Here is a 15,425-nt window from a genome sequence, read left to right as displayed (position 1 = left end):
AATAGTTAGTTCCTTAAAAATGAAAGTTAAAAGTTTATTTAATTATTAAAATTAATTTATTTTTAAAATTCTGATTAAGTTTTAGTTTATTTATTAATAAAATAAAATAATTAATTTATTAATAATATATAAAATTTATACGTGAATTTAATATAAGCTAATTATATTGTACATACATTCCCTCAGTAACCGGCACAAATACATGAAAAAGCAAATTGAAGTCACCGAAGACACGACTGGTACGAGGGTACAACTGAGTCATAATTTCTGACCAGTATCCAGCATGGTCCACATGTACGATAAAGCAAAACTCAACCATATAAAAATAAAAATCTACATTCCACCAATATTTTCTCCACTTAATAAAAATAATTTATTTTCACCAAAACAATGTGGGAAAATTTTTGCAGGTAAAGCTTTAGCCCCCTCCTTGTTCGGGACATAAAAGGAATCTTGCTATATCTTTCTTCGTTTCCTTTCTTATCTCCCTTTCTTTCCATTTTTTCTCTTTCTGAAAGCAATTGGTAGCTTTGTATCAGGTTCTTGTGAAGTGTCATGAGCAGTTTTTATAAAAGAAATAAATAAATAAAAGAAAAAAATAAAAGCAAATGAATATGAGAAAATCATAAATTCTGACCAATCTCCCTCACTTTCTTCCATTTTCCATACTAACTGAGCTTGGATTGGTAGGCTTTTTCTTTTCTTTTTTTTTGCAACCGTGTGCATCTGCTTTCTATCTCTTTTCCCATCTAGGGTTGGTTTCAATGGTTCCTTCCTGATGTCCTTTCCTTTTTTATTATTATTTTTGTGTAAAGTATTTGATTATTATGTTGGCTTAATTTGGAAAGAAAAAAAATCCATTAGTACTGCAGCTAAGCTCTTTGTCCTACTGTTTCTTATCTGTGATCCCATTTCATATATTTGCTATTTATATCCCAGATTCCCTTCTATACATTTTCCATATCCAGCAACATTTTCACAGTACTTAACCTTGCTAGTTGCTTCTCTCTTGTATTTTGATCGATTTGAGGTGAAAAACTGGTAACTACTTTTTCTTTTTTGGGTTTGATTTCTTGTGACGAAACACCCATTTTTGTTGGTGTTTTTATGTACTTCTGAACAAGGTAATTTTCTTTTATTGCTGTTCCTGGAGGGTTAATGTTATGATTTTTGCTTCCCAACAACATTTGATTTCTCAATATGTGTATTGCCTCTGTCTTTCTCCAAATATGGTTGTCTGCATCTTGCTAATTACCCAGTGCTGGAGCTTAGCATTTTCTTTTGTGATCAGCTGTCCGATAGGATTCTGATGTTTGGATTAAAATTTAGGTCTTCTTTTCCTTTTTATATATTTCCCTTTGAACACCCCTTCTTCCCTCTCTTTCCAGACAACTACTGTTTCTTTGATTGTTTCCCTAGAATATTGTTGTTGCCCTTGTTTCCTTGATATTTTGGTTTGATTTTGTTTGAAGGGTTTAGATGAATTTATCCCTGGAAGAGAATGACGAGAAAAAAAATTCAGATCAAGAAGATTGACAACATAGCGGCAAGACAGGTGACTTTCTCAAAGAGGAGAATAGGACTTTTCAATAAAGCTCATGAGCTTTCCACTCTTTGCGATGCTGAGATAGCTCTTCTAGTCTTTTCACCCATTGGAAAGCTCTTTGAGTACTCCAACACAAGGTTGGTCTCCCTTATCTCATATCTATATGTTAATGCTTTGCCTTTATTCTTGCTCTATCTCTATTGGTTTTATATAGAAATATCTGCCTGCTGTTCCATTTAATGTGCTGAATGTGCTCGGGTGAGTGAGAGAGGAAGTGAGAAACATAATTGCTTTGAAGGATCTTTCGAATCAAGTAAAAGTATAAATTCATAATGACTGAATGTACTTGAATCTTATCTTTCTATTACCAAAAATTCTTTTAATAATTTATGTCAGAAGCTGAGGGGTTTTGGGGTGGGAGGCCATGGTTTCAAATGAATGTCTTTATGAATTTTGTTGATGCTAGTTCATACTTTACTGAACCTTGTTTAAGCCATATCTTATGACTGATATGCTATCTTACAAGAAGTTAATATCTGCTATCTTACAAGAAGTTGATGCTTTCCATATATCTTTGCCATGCAACTTAGAACACAACACTGATATTTTACCTTTCATTTTTCTATTTAAGGTGAAAGGTGATCTTTCAGTATGAAATCCCAATTATCTAAATCTTCCTACCAACTTTCATTAATTCCTTAAAGGTCATATTTGATGCATAAGATGATAAATAGAATAGGATGATAATCATCCTATATTATGTTTGGTTTATATTTAAATAAAATGATAGGATTATAAGAAGAATTAATTGTCATATTAGTATAGGATGATTCAATTATCTGAAAGTGGAGATGATTATTTTTAATTCATGAGATTGAATTTACATGTCCAATTAAACTTTTAAAAATTATATCAATAATTTAAATTATATAAACTTTGAGAAATGATAATTTTGATCAATAAATAAATTATTCTATTATAATCTTTGCATACATCACACAAGATAGGATGACATTATTTAATCTAATTTTATTTATAATTTTATTTTATCCTATCCTATCATAATCTTGTATACTAAACACATCTTGATTTCATAAGATATGCTCATAAAATATAGGGCTCCGACCAAATGACCAATGCTATATGAAAATCCCCAACAATATTAGAATACCAAAATAAATATTACAATCCCCAAACAACAAATGAGAAATGTGAATCCACTGCCTTAAAAAAAGGTAAATATATATGCATTTGTTAAATTATCTTGTTAATCAGTGTACTAAGGGCACTTACAATTTAACATTGCGAATTACTATATATTTAGAGAGAAATCAGTCTTTCATCTAACATATTGTTAGAAACCTTCATATTACAATCAATTATCAAGATAGTAATTTAAAACTGTGAAGAAATAGTTTGGTGTACTCTAAAAAGTTTTCTGAATTAATATAAGTAACTAGTTTATGTTCTTGATTTTGATATTATAGTAAGTATCGAATTAATTGGATAATGAACATATCTATTCTATTTTGCATGTATAGCCTACAATATTAAACGACTACACCTTATATTTCACCACAATTAAGACTTGCAAATTGGTAGCTCTTATATAAATATATATATAATCAGTGTTACTCTATAATTGGTCATCATTAATATTGGCTTCCCTTTGGTAGCTATCTCAAGAGAAGTACTTAAACCTAGAGTAAATATATCTATTGAGGTGCAACTAGCTAGTGATCATGTGTCTCCAAAGTAAAAATTTGGGATACAAAGAAACACCTGATAATGGCTGGTGTTTTGTTTTCTTTTATCTCTTTTCTTTACATAATAAGAAGAATGCTGAACTAGAATTCATCATGTAAGTGTGTGTATATATTTTTCTCTTTATTTAGAATTAGGTGCAGAAGTGTAATTCTTTTAGAAACTTAATCTCAACCTTTTGTTTTTACATACGGTAGTGAAGTCAGATGCTAGATCAATCAAACAAGATTTATATTGGAGAAGAATTTGAGAGTAAGCATGAATTGAAGACATAAAATTTTGAACATAGGGATAAGTTGCTTTGCCTTTGTTATAATATGGTCTAATTTTATTAATGGTATAATGAATACATGATTTTTTTGATTATCAAGCACATGGATGTCACAAGGATCAATCCTAGTAAATTACTACCACCCCAGGTAAATATACAATGTTATAATTTGAAAAATTATTCTATTTAAAAAAATTGTAAAATTTTGTTTGTTTGCAAATGCTGAGTCCATGTTATTGCATATGAGTTTCACATGGATCTCGTGTGGTATGGATAATCAAGAGGCTATTCTTTTGTACGTCCCTTTTCTCTTGATTTTAATTTCTTTTTCTTTGGCAAAATCAGAAAAATATATTCTAAGTACAATAGAATTAATTGTCATGGAAAAAAAATTGTATATGTGAATCTGACAACACCTTTTCTTAAACAACAAGTAAAGTTTGTTAGGATAAAATCTCCTTTCTAGCTAAATTGGCAATAATTTTTAAGCAATTTAATTTTAAGAAATATATATTTTTGCTAGCCTTAATTCTAATAAAGATCCAAAGAGGATATTCTAAGCTAGTTTCGATCATCCTTAATTGTTAGAGAACAAAACGAGATATATAGCTAGCAACAAGTTTATAAGAGATGCTTTTCTAAATGTGTGAATATTTTTAGTACTTGTGCATTGAAGTAGAGAGACATGAGAAAATGATACTGTTTATTTTCTTTAAGGTAATGTTTGATATTATTTTTATGATTCATCATGGTAATGCAATTATCAAAGTGATTTTATTACTAAGGTGATCTTATCATTTATGATTTAAAATTACTTTGTTTGATTAACAATTGTTAATTTATATGAATTAAAAATTACGGTATTTGATATTGCTAAAAATCAAATATTATTTTATTTAAAAGTACGAAAATAATCATCTTTATTGTAATAATTACACAAGTTAATTATTTAAATATTGTTTAAAGATAATAATTTATAAAACATTAAAATATTTTATTATTTTATAATAAATATAATTAAATTATAAATTTATTTATTTATTAAGTAATCTAATTTTTATAATATCAATTATGTAAAAAAAATTTGAAATCTATTAAAATCATCTTTTTTTGGAAAGTTAAAGCAGAATTTTATTAATATAAGAGAAATACCAAATTATAACTAGGCAACCAAATCATGGTTACGGTATAATCCTTGCTTTGCAAGAGAGTCTGCAAAACAGTTTGTTTCTCTATACACAGGGACAAAAGATATTTTCTGTATGCCTGCAAGGAGGTTGAGAAGTTTGTTGAGAATCACATTTATCTCCAAGGGCTGTCACTGATCTTCTTTAACCAAGAATTTACCCCCTTGGAATCACTTTCAACAATTAACTCTGGCAGCGGGTGAGGTTTGCTTAAATCTATTAGAATCATAATAAAAACCAAAGACATTATATTATATAAAACATAAGAAAAAAATAAAAAAAATGCATAAACTATTTTTGAATTTGCTATAATGAATATTAGTTTAAAAATATAAAAATTTTATAATATAAAATAATTATAATTTAAGAAGAATCAAAATTTTAATTCACATATTAAATGTGTAATATTAATTATTACTAATTTTATATATCATTTCATCTAGATGATAAAAGTTTCTAACCTCTTTGGATAAAAATAAAGGTGCAATGAACCTCAACAATATTCTAATGCATTCTAATTCAAATGCATTCTACTTCTTTAACTTTCATATATAAAAACTTATACCATCCATCCACCACCCCAAAAGAAAAAATAGTACCATTCACAAAATACATACCTAATATAAGTTCAACATCATCAACAAATTCCATTCTCAGCATTTCATCCACCTCATCAAGAACTTGAAATTTCAATGAACCTAAATGAATATTCTCCCTCTTTATGTGATTCTGAACCATTTGCAATATAGCATCAACTATATCAACTAATAAAAGTATTTAAAAAATGTAGAATTGAATGGCATCTCTAAAACTATCAAAAGCACTTAAATGAATAATGACCACATTTGACCTTTCATGCAGCCATGTGCCCCAACAACTATATCAACCTCTCTCTTTTGTTTCATCTCTTAGATGTGGTAAGGAGCTCTTCCAGGCTCCATATAAACAACATGATGTCAACCCAACACCTTGTTTCAAAATCTTCAAAAACCTAGGAACAAAAGGTTAATTATCATAAATTTTAGCCATTAAAGAAGGGCCATATCAAAGAATCTGATATCAAGAGAATTATACTTGTTTAGCCAATTTCATAGTTGGTAAAAGTACCAGAATTTTATGTTAAAATAAAAGAACAACTAATAAGGTGAATAAAATGTATAATATATATGCTAAATTTAAAATCATGGAAAGATAAAAAAATTTAATATAAAAAACCATATATTTTTTAAATAGTTAACTTGCATTGTAGTTTGTGTCTAAAATTTAAAACTGTTAATAAGAGATAAACAGGTAGTTTTGGATAACTAAATAATTGGTTTTTCACTTAAATTTTGAAAGTTTTGGATAATTAAACAATTTTTAAATATATTTTGATAAATAATCTAAAATTAGAAAATATTTTGTGTCAAAAATTTTAAGATTTTTCTTAAGTGTCAAAAAAAGAAACCATCTATATAGTTGTCCACATCAATATAGCTTATTTGTAATAATGTATTTTGTAATTATATATATATGATTTGACTTAGCAAAAATAAAGTTGAAATAATTTTAAAAAATTCTAGTTGGAGCTGACCTTTTCCTTATAAAAGAGGTCCTGAGTTTAAGTTATCTATTTCTTATAACTATTCAAAGAAAGGAGAAAGAAAAGATTAGGGATTTTATCAAATCCGTGGTATTTGAATTTGAATGAAATTAATACTATTCAGAGTAGAAGCTGATAGGTGTTTCTCAGCATTTCTTAAGATCACTTAATGCTAAATAATATACAGAGAATAAAAATTTCTCATTAGCATGATCAAGAAAAGCTTTAATTCATTCACTTAAAAAAGTACTTGTCATGCCTTGCCATATGTAACTGTCCATTTCTTTCTCATTTCATGAGGGCAATCTTCTTTTGCCACTGGAGTTTATATATATTGGTTTTAGTTGCCCGTGCACCCAGCCAATTGTTAATTTTCATTATCAATTTTACATTTCTAAAATCCTTAATTTTAGTTTTAATTGCTCCCGTAAATTTTTTCTTAAAGTATCAATTTGTACATTTTATCAAAGTTCACATACAAAATATATGATTAACTTTAATATTAGCCTAACATTAGATGGTGTAAGTTTTGGGTGGTTTATAAATGATTTAGGTGGGGAAAATCAAGGATTTTAGGATTGTTTTCTACAGTTGATCAATGGCTTCATGTTGCAGGAGTTTGATTAACTTTTTGAGATGCACCACTAGGCCAAGATCTATAACCTCGGAACACTTTACTTTGCTATAGGGAACATTTTCTTGGTAACTAAAGCAGTTAGAATTTGAATCCTAATCACTAATATTAAGAGTCCAACAATTCACAAATAGATCATAAATTGTTTTTTGAAATTACCAGCAGATCATAATAAAGTTGTTAGTATAAAGAAAACATTTTAGAAACTATTTATTTACAGTTTTAATACATTTTTATCAATCTTTAGCTTTGCAATCTTCATGATTAATGAGGTCTACATTATCCATATATATTTCATGAGCAATACATATCAATATATGAATAATGTCATTTGAGAAGATTGTGCAAGATTCAGCAGCTAATGGATTAGAGTCTAGAGATGGAGACATGAGACTTTTTTTTTTTGAAGCTTCTTCAATTCAATAGAAGTAAACTGGAGATGAAACAAGTTATAGCTTACTTAGCTTTTCAGTGAAAAGTAGCTCTAGCTAAATTGAGTAATTCATTGTTTAATTATCACCATTGACATGGTGGCTTAAAATTGGCATTTTAAAGTTCATATTATTAGAGGTTATGTTTATCATTTGCCCAATCACATGGCTTCATAAACTAAGGGATATTAGGGCAGGTTCTAGTTGGTTGGAATATTTGGACATTGATTTTGAAGATAAGAAATTATAATTTAAAACAAATTTACACAATCTCCTGATCGAAAAAAGTTATTACCAGTTAAAATACTAAAATTATCCCGAGCATGTCAAATTATATTTTAGAAAGTCACAAGTTAGTTTTATGAGAGAAAATATAATTTTTCATTTATTGCAAGTTAAAGTATTAAAAGTATCCAAATCAATTTGAATAATATTTTTTTTTTTATTTTTATTTTTTATAAAATAAAAAATAAATATTTCATTTCTAAATTAGTGCAAAAGAACTAAAAATACTATTAAAAGATTTTTTTTTTAAGTTTTGAAAGCTCATAAATGGAATCATATGAAATAATGAAATTTGGTTAGAATTGTTAAATTCTGTTTTTAAAAATTGAAAATATTACACATTAACCAAATTTTGTCCAAAATCAAGTTGAACCAAACGCTTATCAACCCTCCTATTGAAACAAGATTTTATTTATTGAGATAAAATTGTTATATATATATATATATATATATATATATATATTGTAAAGCAAGCTTTTATTGAAAATATAAATCGTTCGTACAGAGAAGGGCTGTCAAGAACCCTTTTAACACCTTAAGTTTTTAACACAGACTCCTGCATGATATACTACAACCAGGTATAGCACTATCATAATTCCTTACTTACAGTCTATGAAACTCTGATTCTACAGCCAGAGATAAAATTGTTATATAGACAATATATAAGGGAAATTAGAAGCTTTTAAAGTTAAAAATGTAATTATAATCTTTATACTGGCTAGAACCCTTAACTTTGAGCAACCGAAGACTTATCCTAGCAAGCACACAGACTAGGTTTGCCTTCCCATGTTTATATATGCATCATGTATGGTTAGGAAAATACTCAGAAATTGCTCCTTAGATCACCCTACTTTGGTTCCTATATATCAGAGATTCATCCCCGAGTCCAATAGGGTGTGTACTAACAGATATTATGTAATATATATGGTCTTCCAACTCTATTGCAAACCAAATATCATCTGTTTTTCTTTTTTTTTTTTTTTTGGTCTGGAACTATATTCTTCACTCTTATTAGTCCTAGCCCAACCACATTTTTAATTTGTTTCAAGAGCTAGTCTTCTTAGCATTCTTCTGAATTGTAGAGCCTGTTGTTGCTCTCAACGCAGATCAAATATATGTAAACTCCCTATGCCAATCTTAGTATCAAAGAAACAAATGCCTTCCCTTTCAGCTTCTTTATTGCCCATTGGAACTCCCTCTCCCAGTCAGCCACTTCCCTGTGTAGATTATATAGCTGCAAAATCTGTTTTCAGATAGTCTTTGGGTATGTACAATTGAAAAAAATATGAGTCTTGCTTTTTTTTTTTTTTTCTTTTTCTAATTTACCAAAGACACAATCCTTATTTATTGACTCCCCCACGATTTTCTGTTTTTAGTAGGGAGCCTTTAAAGAATAGCCATCAAAGTTATTAAAACATGCTTAAGAATATGGAATGTACACCATACGAGTCTATGCCAATTAACCTTCGGTTGCTTAGTTCTTAATTCCTTACACACTTTTGCAGTAGTGTAGCTAGGACTATTGGTGCTCCAAACAACCTCATTTTCCTGTCTGTGTTAAGAACTTGGAGGCAACACTTCTCAGCTTGAACAGTTTTTTCATGCCCCCACTATAGCTCGGCTTGATTAGGATCTCCCATCCGCTGCACCCCTTAAGCACATAGTTCCTTATCCAGCCTATCCACAACGATCTAGCTTGTGCGTATATGGACCAGAGAAGCCTAAGGACACAAGCTTTATTCCAAATTTCTATATCCTTTAAGCCAAGTCCACTTTTAGACTTTGGTCTATATATAATTTGCCAGCTAACTCAAGCTTCCTTATTGTGTTTGCCTACCCTTTTCCAGAAATATCTTAAGCATAGCTGTATGATCTTATTGATAACCTGCTTAAGGAGGATGAAGTGCCTGCAACAGTAATTGTGATGGCTAAATATCAAAGACTGAAGTAATTTCAACCTCTCAACATATGAGAGATGCTTTACCGTCCAGCTCTGCATCATAGTTGCAACTTTTTCAATTAATGGTGCACAATCCCTGATGGTAAGCCTGAACGTAACCAGTAGTACACCAAGGTACCTGATAAGGAGCTTGCCAAGCTTGAAACTTGTTTCCTTCAAAATTTCTGCAGTTCATCTATTTATACACTTGTGCAAAATTGTTCCTTTTTTGTACAATTCAGCTGCAATCCAATAACTAAGTCCAAGTTCCCTTTGGTGAAGATAAAAAGATCATCAGTGAAGCTCAGATGTGTCAGTCTAATCTTTTTACTCTTTGGGTGGTAGGAAAAAACGCCATGATCACCAGGAAGATCCAATATCTAGAAAGCACATTCATTACGATGACAAACAAGAAATGAGACATTGGGTCTCCTTGCCTTACTCCACTTTCTTCTTTGAAATACCCAACCAAGCCATCATTAATGGACAACGAGAACAATGGTGTGATAAGGCAGCTCTTTATCCAGCCAACAAACTTCCCAAGAAACCCCATTGTCTCCAGTATTGATATTAGAAACGCCCAGTTCACAAAATCAAAAGCTTTTTTCAAATCAATTTTTATAGCAGATCTGGATGAAAGAGTAGTTTTGCCATACCCTCTCTCCAATTCTTGTGCCATTAGAACATTATCTGTTATATTCTTCCCCTTAATGAAGGCACCCTGGTTACTGCTAATCAAGGTTGGCAGAACCTGCTGCGCTTTACCTGCCAATATTCTAGTGATGCATTATAGATAACAGAACGGCACGATATTGGTCTAAAACCCCATATATAGGTTGGAGATTGGCATTTAGGAACCAAAAATGGTTGAGTCAAAAGCTAAAAGCATTTCATCATGCTGAAAGAAATTCGTCAAAGTTATAGTAAATCCTTCCCCACTATGTTCTAAGCAGTTTTAAATAAATATTATACCCATTACGCCCTGGTGCTTTATCGCAATTATCAGGGATGGCAACGAGTTATGCTGGTATGGATTTTTGTTCGTCCTGAACCTAACTTGGCATGAAAAAATTTTTTTTTTTTCACATTCGAATCCTACCTGATCCGATATTGTATAAATTATATTTGATTCGATTTGACTCAAAATTAATATAATATTATTTTTTAAATATAAAATATTATTTTTTAATATAAATATAAAATTAAATATATAAAAAATAAAAAATAATATATATTTATATATATATATATATATATTAGGTCAGATTAAGTCAAATTTGCTTAAAACTCGATTTTGATTTTTTTTTATCATTACCAAATCCGACTCAAAATCTGATTTTTAATAAAAAAAATTGACACTATGAGATCGAGTTGATTTGAAATCTGCTCAGGGTGGGTTGGCCTGCCAACCCTAACTATTCTGTAGGAATATAGCCTTATATATTTCTTCTCCAATGGCATTCTGCGATAACATATCTCGCCACTCTTCAGTTAAAAACACCTAAATAATGCCAGCTAGCAATTTCTGAGAGTATCTTTCCACCTCTCTGTCAACCTTGCCTAGCAGCTTTTTAAACAAATCCACTGCCTCTTTTAAAATCTGTGTAAAGGTCTTCGACGGATTACCTTCACCATCATACATACTTTTATGGCACTCTTTTTATGCTCAGTTGCCACCTTTTTATGAAAAAAGACCTTGTTTTGATCCGCCTCTTGAATCTATCTTATCTTGGACTTTTGCCTCCATAAACTTTATTCAGATTTCAATAATTCATATGGTTCCATTGAAAGTATCTTCTGTTTTTCAAGATCTGCTGCAGCTAGACTAGTTAAAGCAGTTACTTACAGCGGTGCTAACTCCTCTCTTTTGTCTTTAACTTTATCCATAAATTCACCATATTGCAAAAAGTTGAACTTCTTTAGCACCATCTTTAACCTTTTCAGCTTCTTGTGCAGAATGGCTATTGGCTTATCATTGATTAGTTCCTTCCAGGATTCATTAACTAGCTTTAGAAATTCCTGGTGCTTTGTTTAGAAATTGAAAAACTTGAAAGGCTTTGGCGGGGACTTGTGTGGCACATTCATATTAATCGTGGTCAGATAGTGATCTAATACTTCTGCTGACAAAAACTCCATAAATGAGTCTAACAACTTAGTAAGCCAGGTATCATTTATTAAGACTTTATCCAGTTTCCTTGATAGGGTGTGGTTACTCCATGCAAACAAGGGCCCAGTGAATGGATGGTTCATAATAGCCAACTTATTCAAGCATTTCCTGAAACTCTATAACACTTGGACTAGCAACTTAGGAACCATTATTACCAGAGCTCTCTAAGGGATGAGCTACAACATTAAAGTCACCAGTCAAAATCCACGGGTAGTTAACAAACTCAAATTGTAATGCAAGCAAATGTATCCATAACCTCCTATCACTTTCATTATTGCTTCCATATATGGTTGAAAGATAAAACTTTTAGGTACTATATAGAATACTACATGATATACTATGGTCTGTTACTTTTACCAAGTCCACATGAAGTTTAAACTTCCACATCAGCCAAATTCTACCATTATAGACATGTGAGCAATAATGAAATTAGACCATTCGACAAAACGAGAACTCAGCACTTTTTTTATTTTATTCTACTCTATTCTTATTTTCAACAAACAAGTCGCCTCCACTTGTAACCTTCTAATCCTACCCATCACCTCCTTTCGTTTCATAGGGGCATTGCCCTCAAACATTCCAATTCATTAATTTCATAAGGATGAGGAAGGAGAAGTGCCTCCTAAGGCATTTTGATCCGCCCTTATCTGCTTGGTCTTGCTTTTATCAATGAGGCCTTTCTTCTTATTTTTCATCTGTTTCATCAACTCTACAACCCCATTAGAAGTTACACAAGCTTTCTTGGAGAGTTTGGGAGTAGGTTCATCCGCATTCTTCTCTTGAAGACACTCATATTTATATCTTTCTCCACTTCTTCTACCATTTCCAAAATAGCAAATCTGTTTGTAAATTTAGCCTCTGCCTGCTTATCAATTCTTGGTCTAGCTATTATTGATTCACTTCCAGTTTCTTTAGTAGTTCCCACACCCTGTTTTGCCTTTGGCTGCCAGACCTTTAACTACTTCAGTGGTAGGCTTTTGCAAACATGGCTTATCTGTATGACCAAATACTTTGTAATGCTAGTACTTTGGCAACATCCATGGGACTTCAATTGAAATAGAAGAAATAGTGCCATTGTGAAACATTACATCAATTTACCTAGGGATATCCATATTCCCCTTAACATCTATACAAATCTTGGCATAAACAAGCCGTTCTTGATTTGCCGTTATCTTATCCATATACGGTGAATTAACTAAAGCACTGGCAATGTAGCTCAACCTCTTCTTGCACACCGCTCTAATGGAATGTTTCCCAAATGAATCCAGACAGGCAATCTGTTCATCTGGAACTCCAAGGTTTTTATGCCTGGTCCCCACTTACTACTATTTTGTATATATGCCAGGGTCCTAATTCCAGAACTCTATTTCGATTTGGCACAGAGGTAAATTGCAATATGAATAAGTTCTCACCAACAGGTTTGATATTAACCAATCCCTCTTTTCCCCATATCAAATTGACGAGTCGCTGAAATTGATTGAAATTGGGAGCCTTACTTATAAATTGTGCTACCAACGAAATTTTCCATTGATAGGCACCGTCTTCGAACACCTCTTCTGAAGGTTTTGTTAACACCTTTCCATTCCATCTTTGTGATAGAAAAAATTGCAGGGATTGGTCTGTCGATGCCTCGAACAGTTTCCTCCAATCAACAGAGTAGTCTTTTGCACATCCTTCCTAAAAGAAATTGCAACGTTTACTTGCAACCCAATTGAACTGACTTTTCTTAGCTCAAGTTAAGAATCAACCAAATGAACAAATCAAAGAATCTGTATGACTGTGGAAAAAAAAGGAAAATGAAAGAATGAAAGAAAGTACAGGAAAACTGATAATTAAAACAAGAAAGTTGACAAGTAGGCGAAAAAATTGTAGATTGGACGAGAAAATCCCCAGCTCAAGGAAAACCTGCTAACGTGAGCTGAAAGCATTTTCTTAATACATGATCTTAAACCCAACCCTTTATTTTTGGTTCGATTATGTGAATCAAGATAAATTTCCTAAATTTCTTAAAAGTTTGGTGATACGGAATTTACATATGACAAACTTTCAGGAACAACAACGATGGGTTTTCATCTTGGTTTAGATTTGCCAATTTCCTTTTTTCAGCCAGAATTTTTTTATTTTTTATTTTGTAGTACAGATGAAGAAATCATTCACTATATTTGGCCAGTGGCCATGGAGCTCCGTTGTCGGGAGTAATATGAAGTGTTGTATTCAGTACGGTGAAGTTACAAACTGACAAAAAGGATTGAAATTGCATGGTCCATTGAATTCTCAATGCCGACGACGTCTGGTCTCAAATAGGGCCTGGGCTGAACCATTAAAAGCTCTAAACTATTGAGAAAACCGAATATGATTCTTTTTTTTTCTTTAAAGAGAATAAAATTAATTTGTAGAACAAATAGACCAAATGCTTTTTTTTTTCCTTTCTTAGATAAAGAACGGTTGATATTGGTTAGAATAATTGACATACATAGTTTGACAAGCCACCCGATAGCATGGATGTTGACTTCTACTTCATTGATTCTCAAATGTGGTCAAATTATAAGGCCAATTATTTTACACGTTATTAAGAATACTGAATTTTAATTTGTTCCTTTAAAATCATTAAAGTTTATTAAATATACCCTAATCTTATCGTTTTAACGGATTTTCCTACGTCAATTGCTACATCAACTATCATAAATTAAAAGATAAAATAGATTTATCCCATGAGGATAAATCTATTTAAATCAAATTAATTACCATTATCTTGAACTAACAAAGCTAAGCCTAAAGGATAATGTAATATGTATTAGATAGGAGCTCAAATTAGGCCTGTACTTTACGATATGCTAACCCAATTTCCCACATTATCTTGAACTAACAAAGCTGCTTCTAAAGCATTTGTTGGATTCTTATTGATTTCTCTCCCAAATCTCAATTCCCATGTGCCATACGCATCCACTCCCTTTTTTTTTATTAATTATGAATCAAGTACATATGTGCAATATTCTTCTTTGTCCTCTATGTTGGATAACAAAAGTTTTTAATTCTTTATCTTAAGCAAAACGTAAGATATATATGAGATATTGGATTAAAAAATATGTTCGTCTTAGGAGGATGGTGCTGGAGATTGATTCTAATTCCTCTTTCTAGCCTTTTTTTTTTTTTCCCTTTTCTTTTGGCAAGGATTGTAGTTTTTATTCCTAATCTATGGAATTAATCCAACATCATTTCTTAATTACAAATAAACTATTAAAGATTCATTTGAAAGTTTAATTAAAAAATTTTCATTGTATTAGAAAATGCATTTTATGATTGAAGAATCTAAAGCTTTACAAAAGCACACGCTTAAGTTAAGAGAAAGATAATTAATTAGCTTATCTGGTGTTTTTATAACCATTGTACTCTAATCCAATATTCCTTAATTTTAAAAAAAGAATATGAATATCATAATGAAAATTTTAGGATGTAGATTCAAATTTTCTGATACTTGGATTTAATCTAATTTTATGTTGATTTAATTTGTTTGTTTTATTGATTTGTTTATTGATTTTTTTCATGATGTATTAATTGATAGATATTGAAAAAGCTAAAATATTAAAAAAAATTTATTGAACTATTTTATTTATTTAAA

The 15,425-nt window shown here is 30.8% G+C and overlaps 1 protein-coding gene across 3 annotated transcripts; it reads left to right on the top strand.

Moving 5' to 3' along the window:
• The first annotated feature begins 692 nt into the window (after positions 1–692).
• On the top strand, positions 693–14,502 carry LOC149519936 (MADS-box protein JOINTLESS-like). Of its 3 annotated transcripts, none has more exons than XR_016330115.1 (2): positions 693–1,683; positions 13,947–14,502. XR_016330115.1 is itself a non-coding variant. In XM_089748062.1 (2 exons), the coding sequence occupies exons 1-2, from the start codon at positions 1,502–1,504 to the stop codon at positions 14,003–14,005; spliced, it is 246 nt and encodes an 81-aa protein (XP_089604188.1). In that variant the 5' UTR covers positions 700–1,501; the 3' UTR covers positions 14,006–14,368. The 3 variants fall into 3 exon arrangements, 1 of the variants encoding a protein (XP_089604188.1); XR_016330116.1 differs by lacking the exon at positions 13,947–14,502 and adding an exon at positions 6,966–7,083; XM_089748062.1 differs by having other exon boundaries at positions 700–1,683; positions 13,942–14,368.
• Positions 14,503–15,425: the final 923 nt, after the last annotated feature.

This window comes from Durio zibethinus, chromosome 2, assembly GCF_047325235.1.
Source record: "Durio zibethinus cultivar Kanyao isolate XHJ-2024 chromosome 2, ASM4732523v1, whole genome shotgun sequence".
In the NCBI taxonomy this organism is placed as follows: Eukaryota; Viridiplantae; Streptophyta; class Magnoliopsida; order Malvales; family Malvaceae; genus Durio; species Durio zibethinus.
The sequence above is the reverse complement of the archived record's forward strand: the minus strand, read 5'-3'. Positions and strand labels throughout refer to the sequence as shown.

Excerpts from the sequence above, each read along its gene's own strand:
- LOC149519936 (XM_089748062.1), top strand. The coding sequence starts at position 1,502 with ATGACGAGAAAAAAAATTCAGATCAAGAAGATTGACAACATAGCGGCA. Across the intron at positions 1,684-13,941 it reads TTTGAGTACTCCAACACAAG|TACAGATGAAGAAATCATTC; the intron begins GTTGGTCTCCCT and ends TTTATTTTGTAG.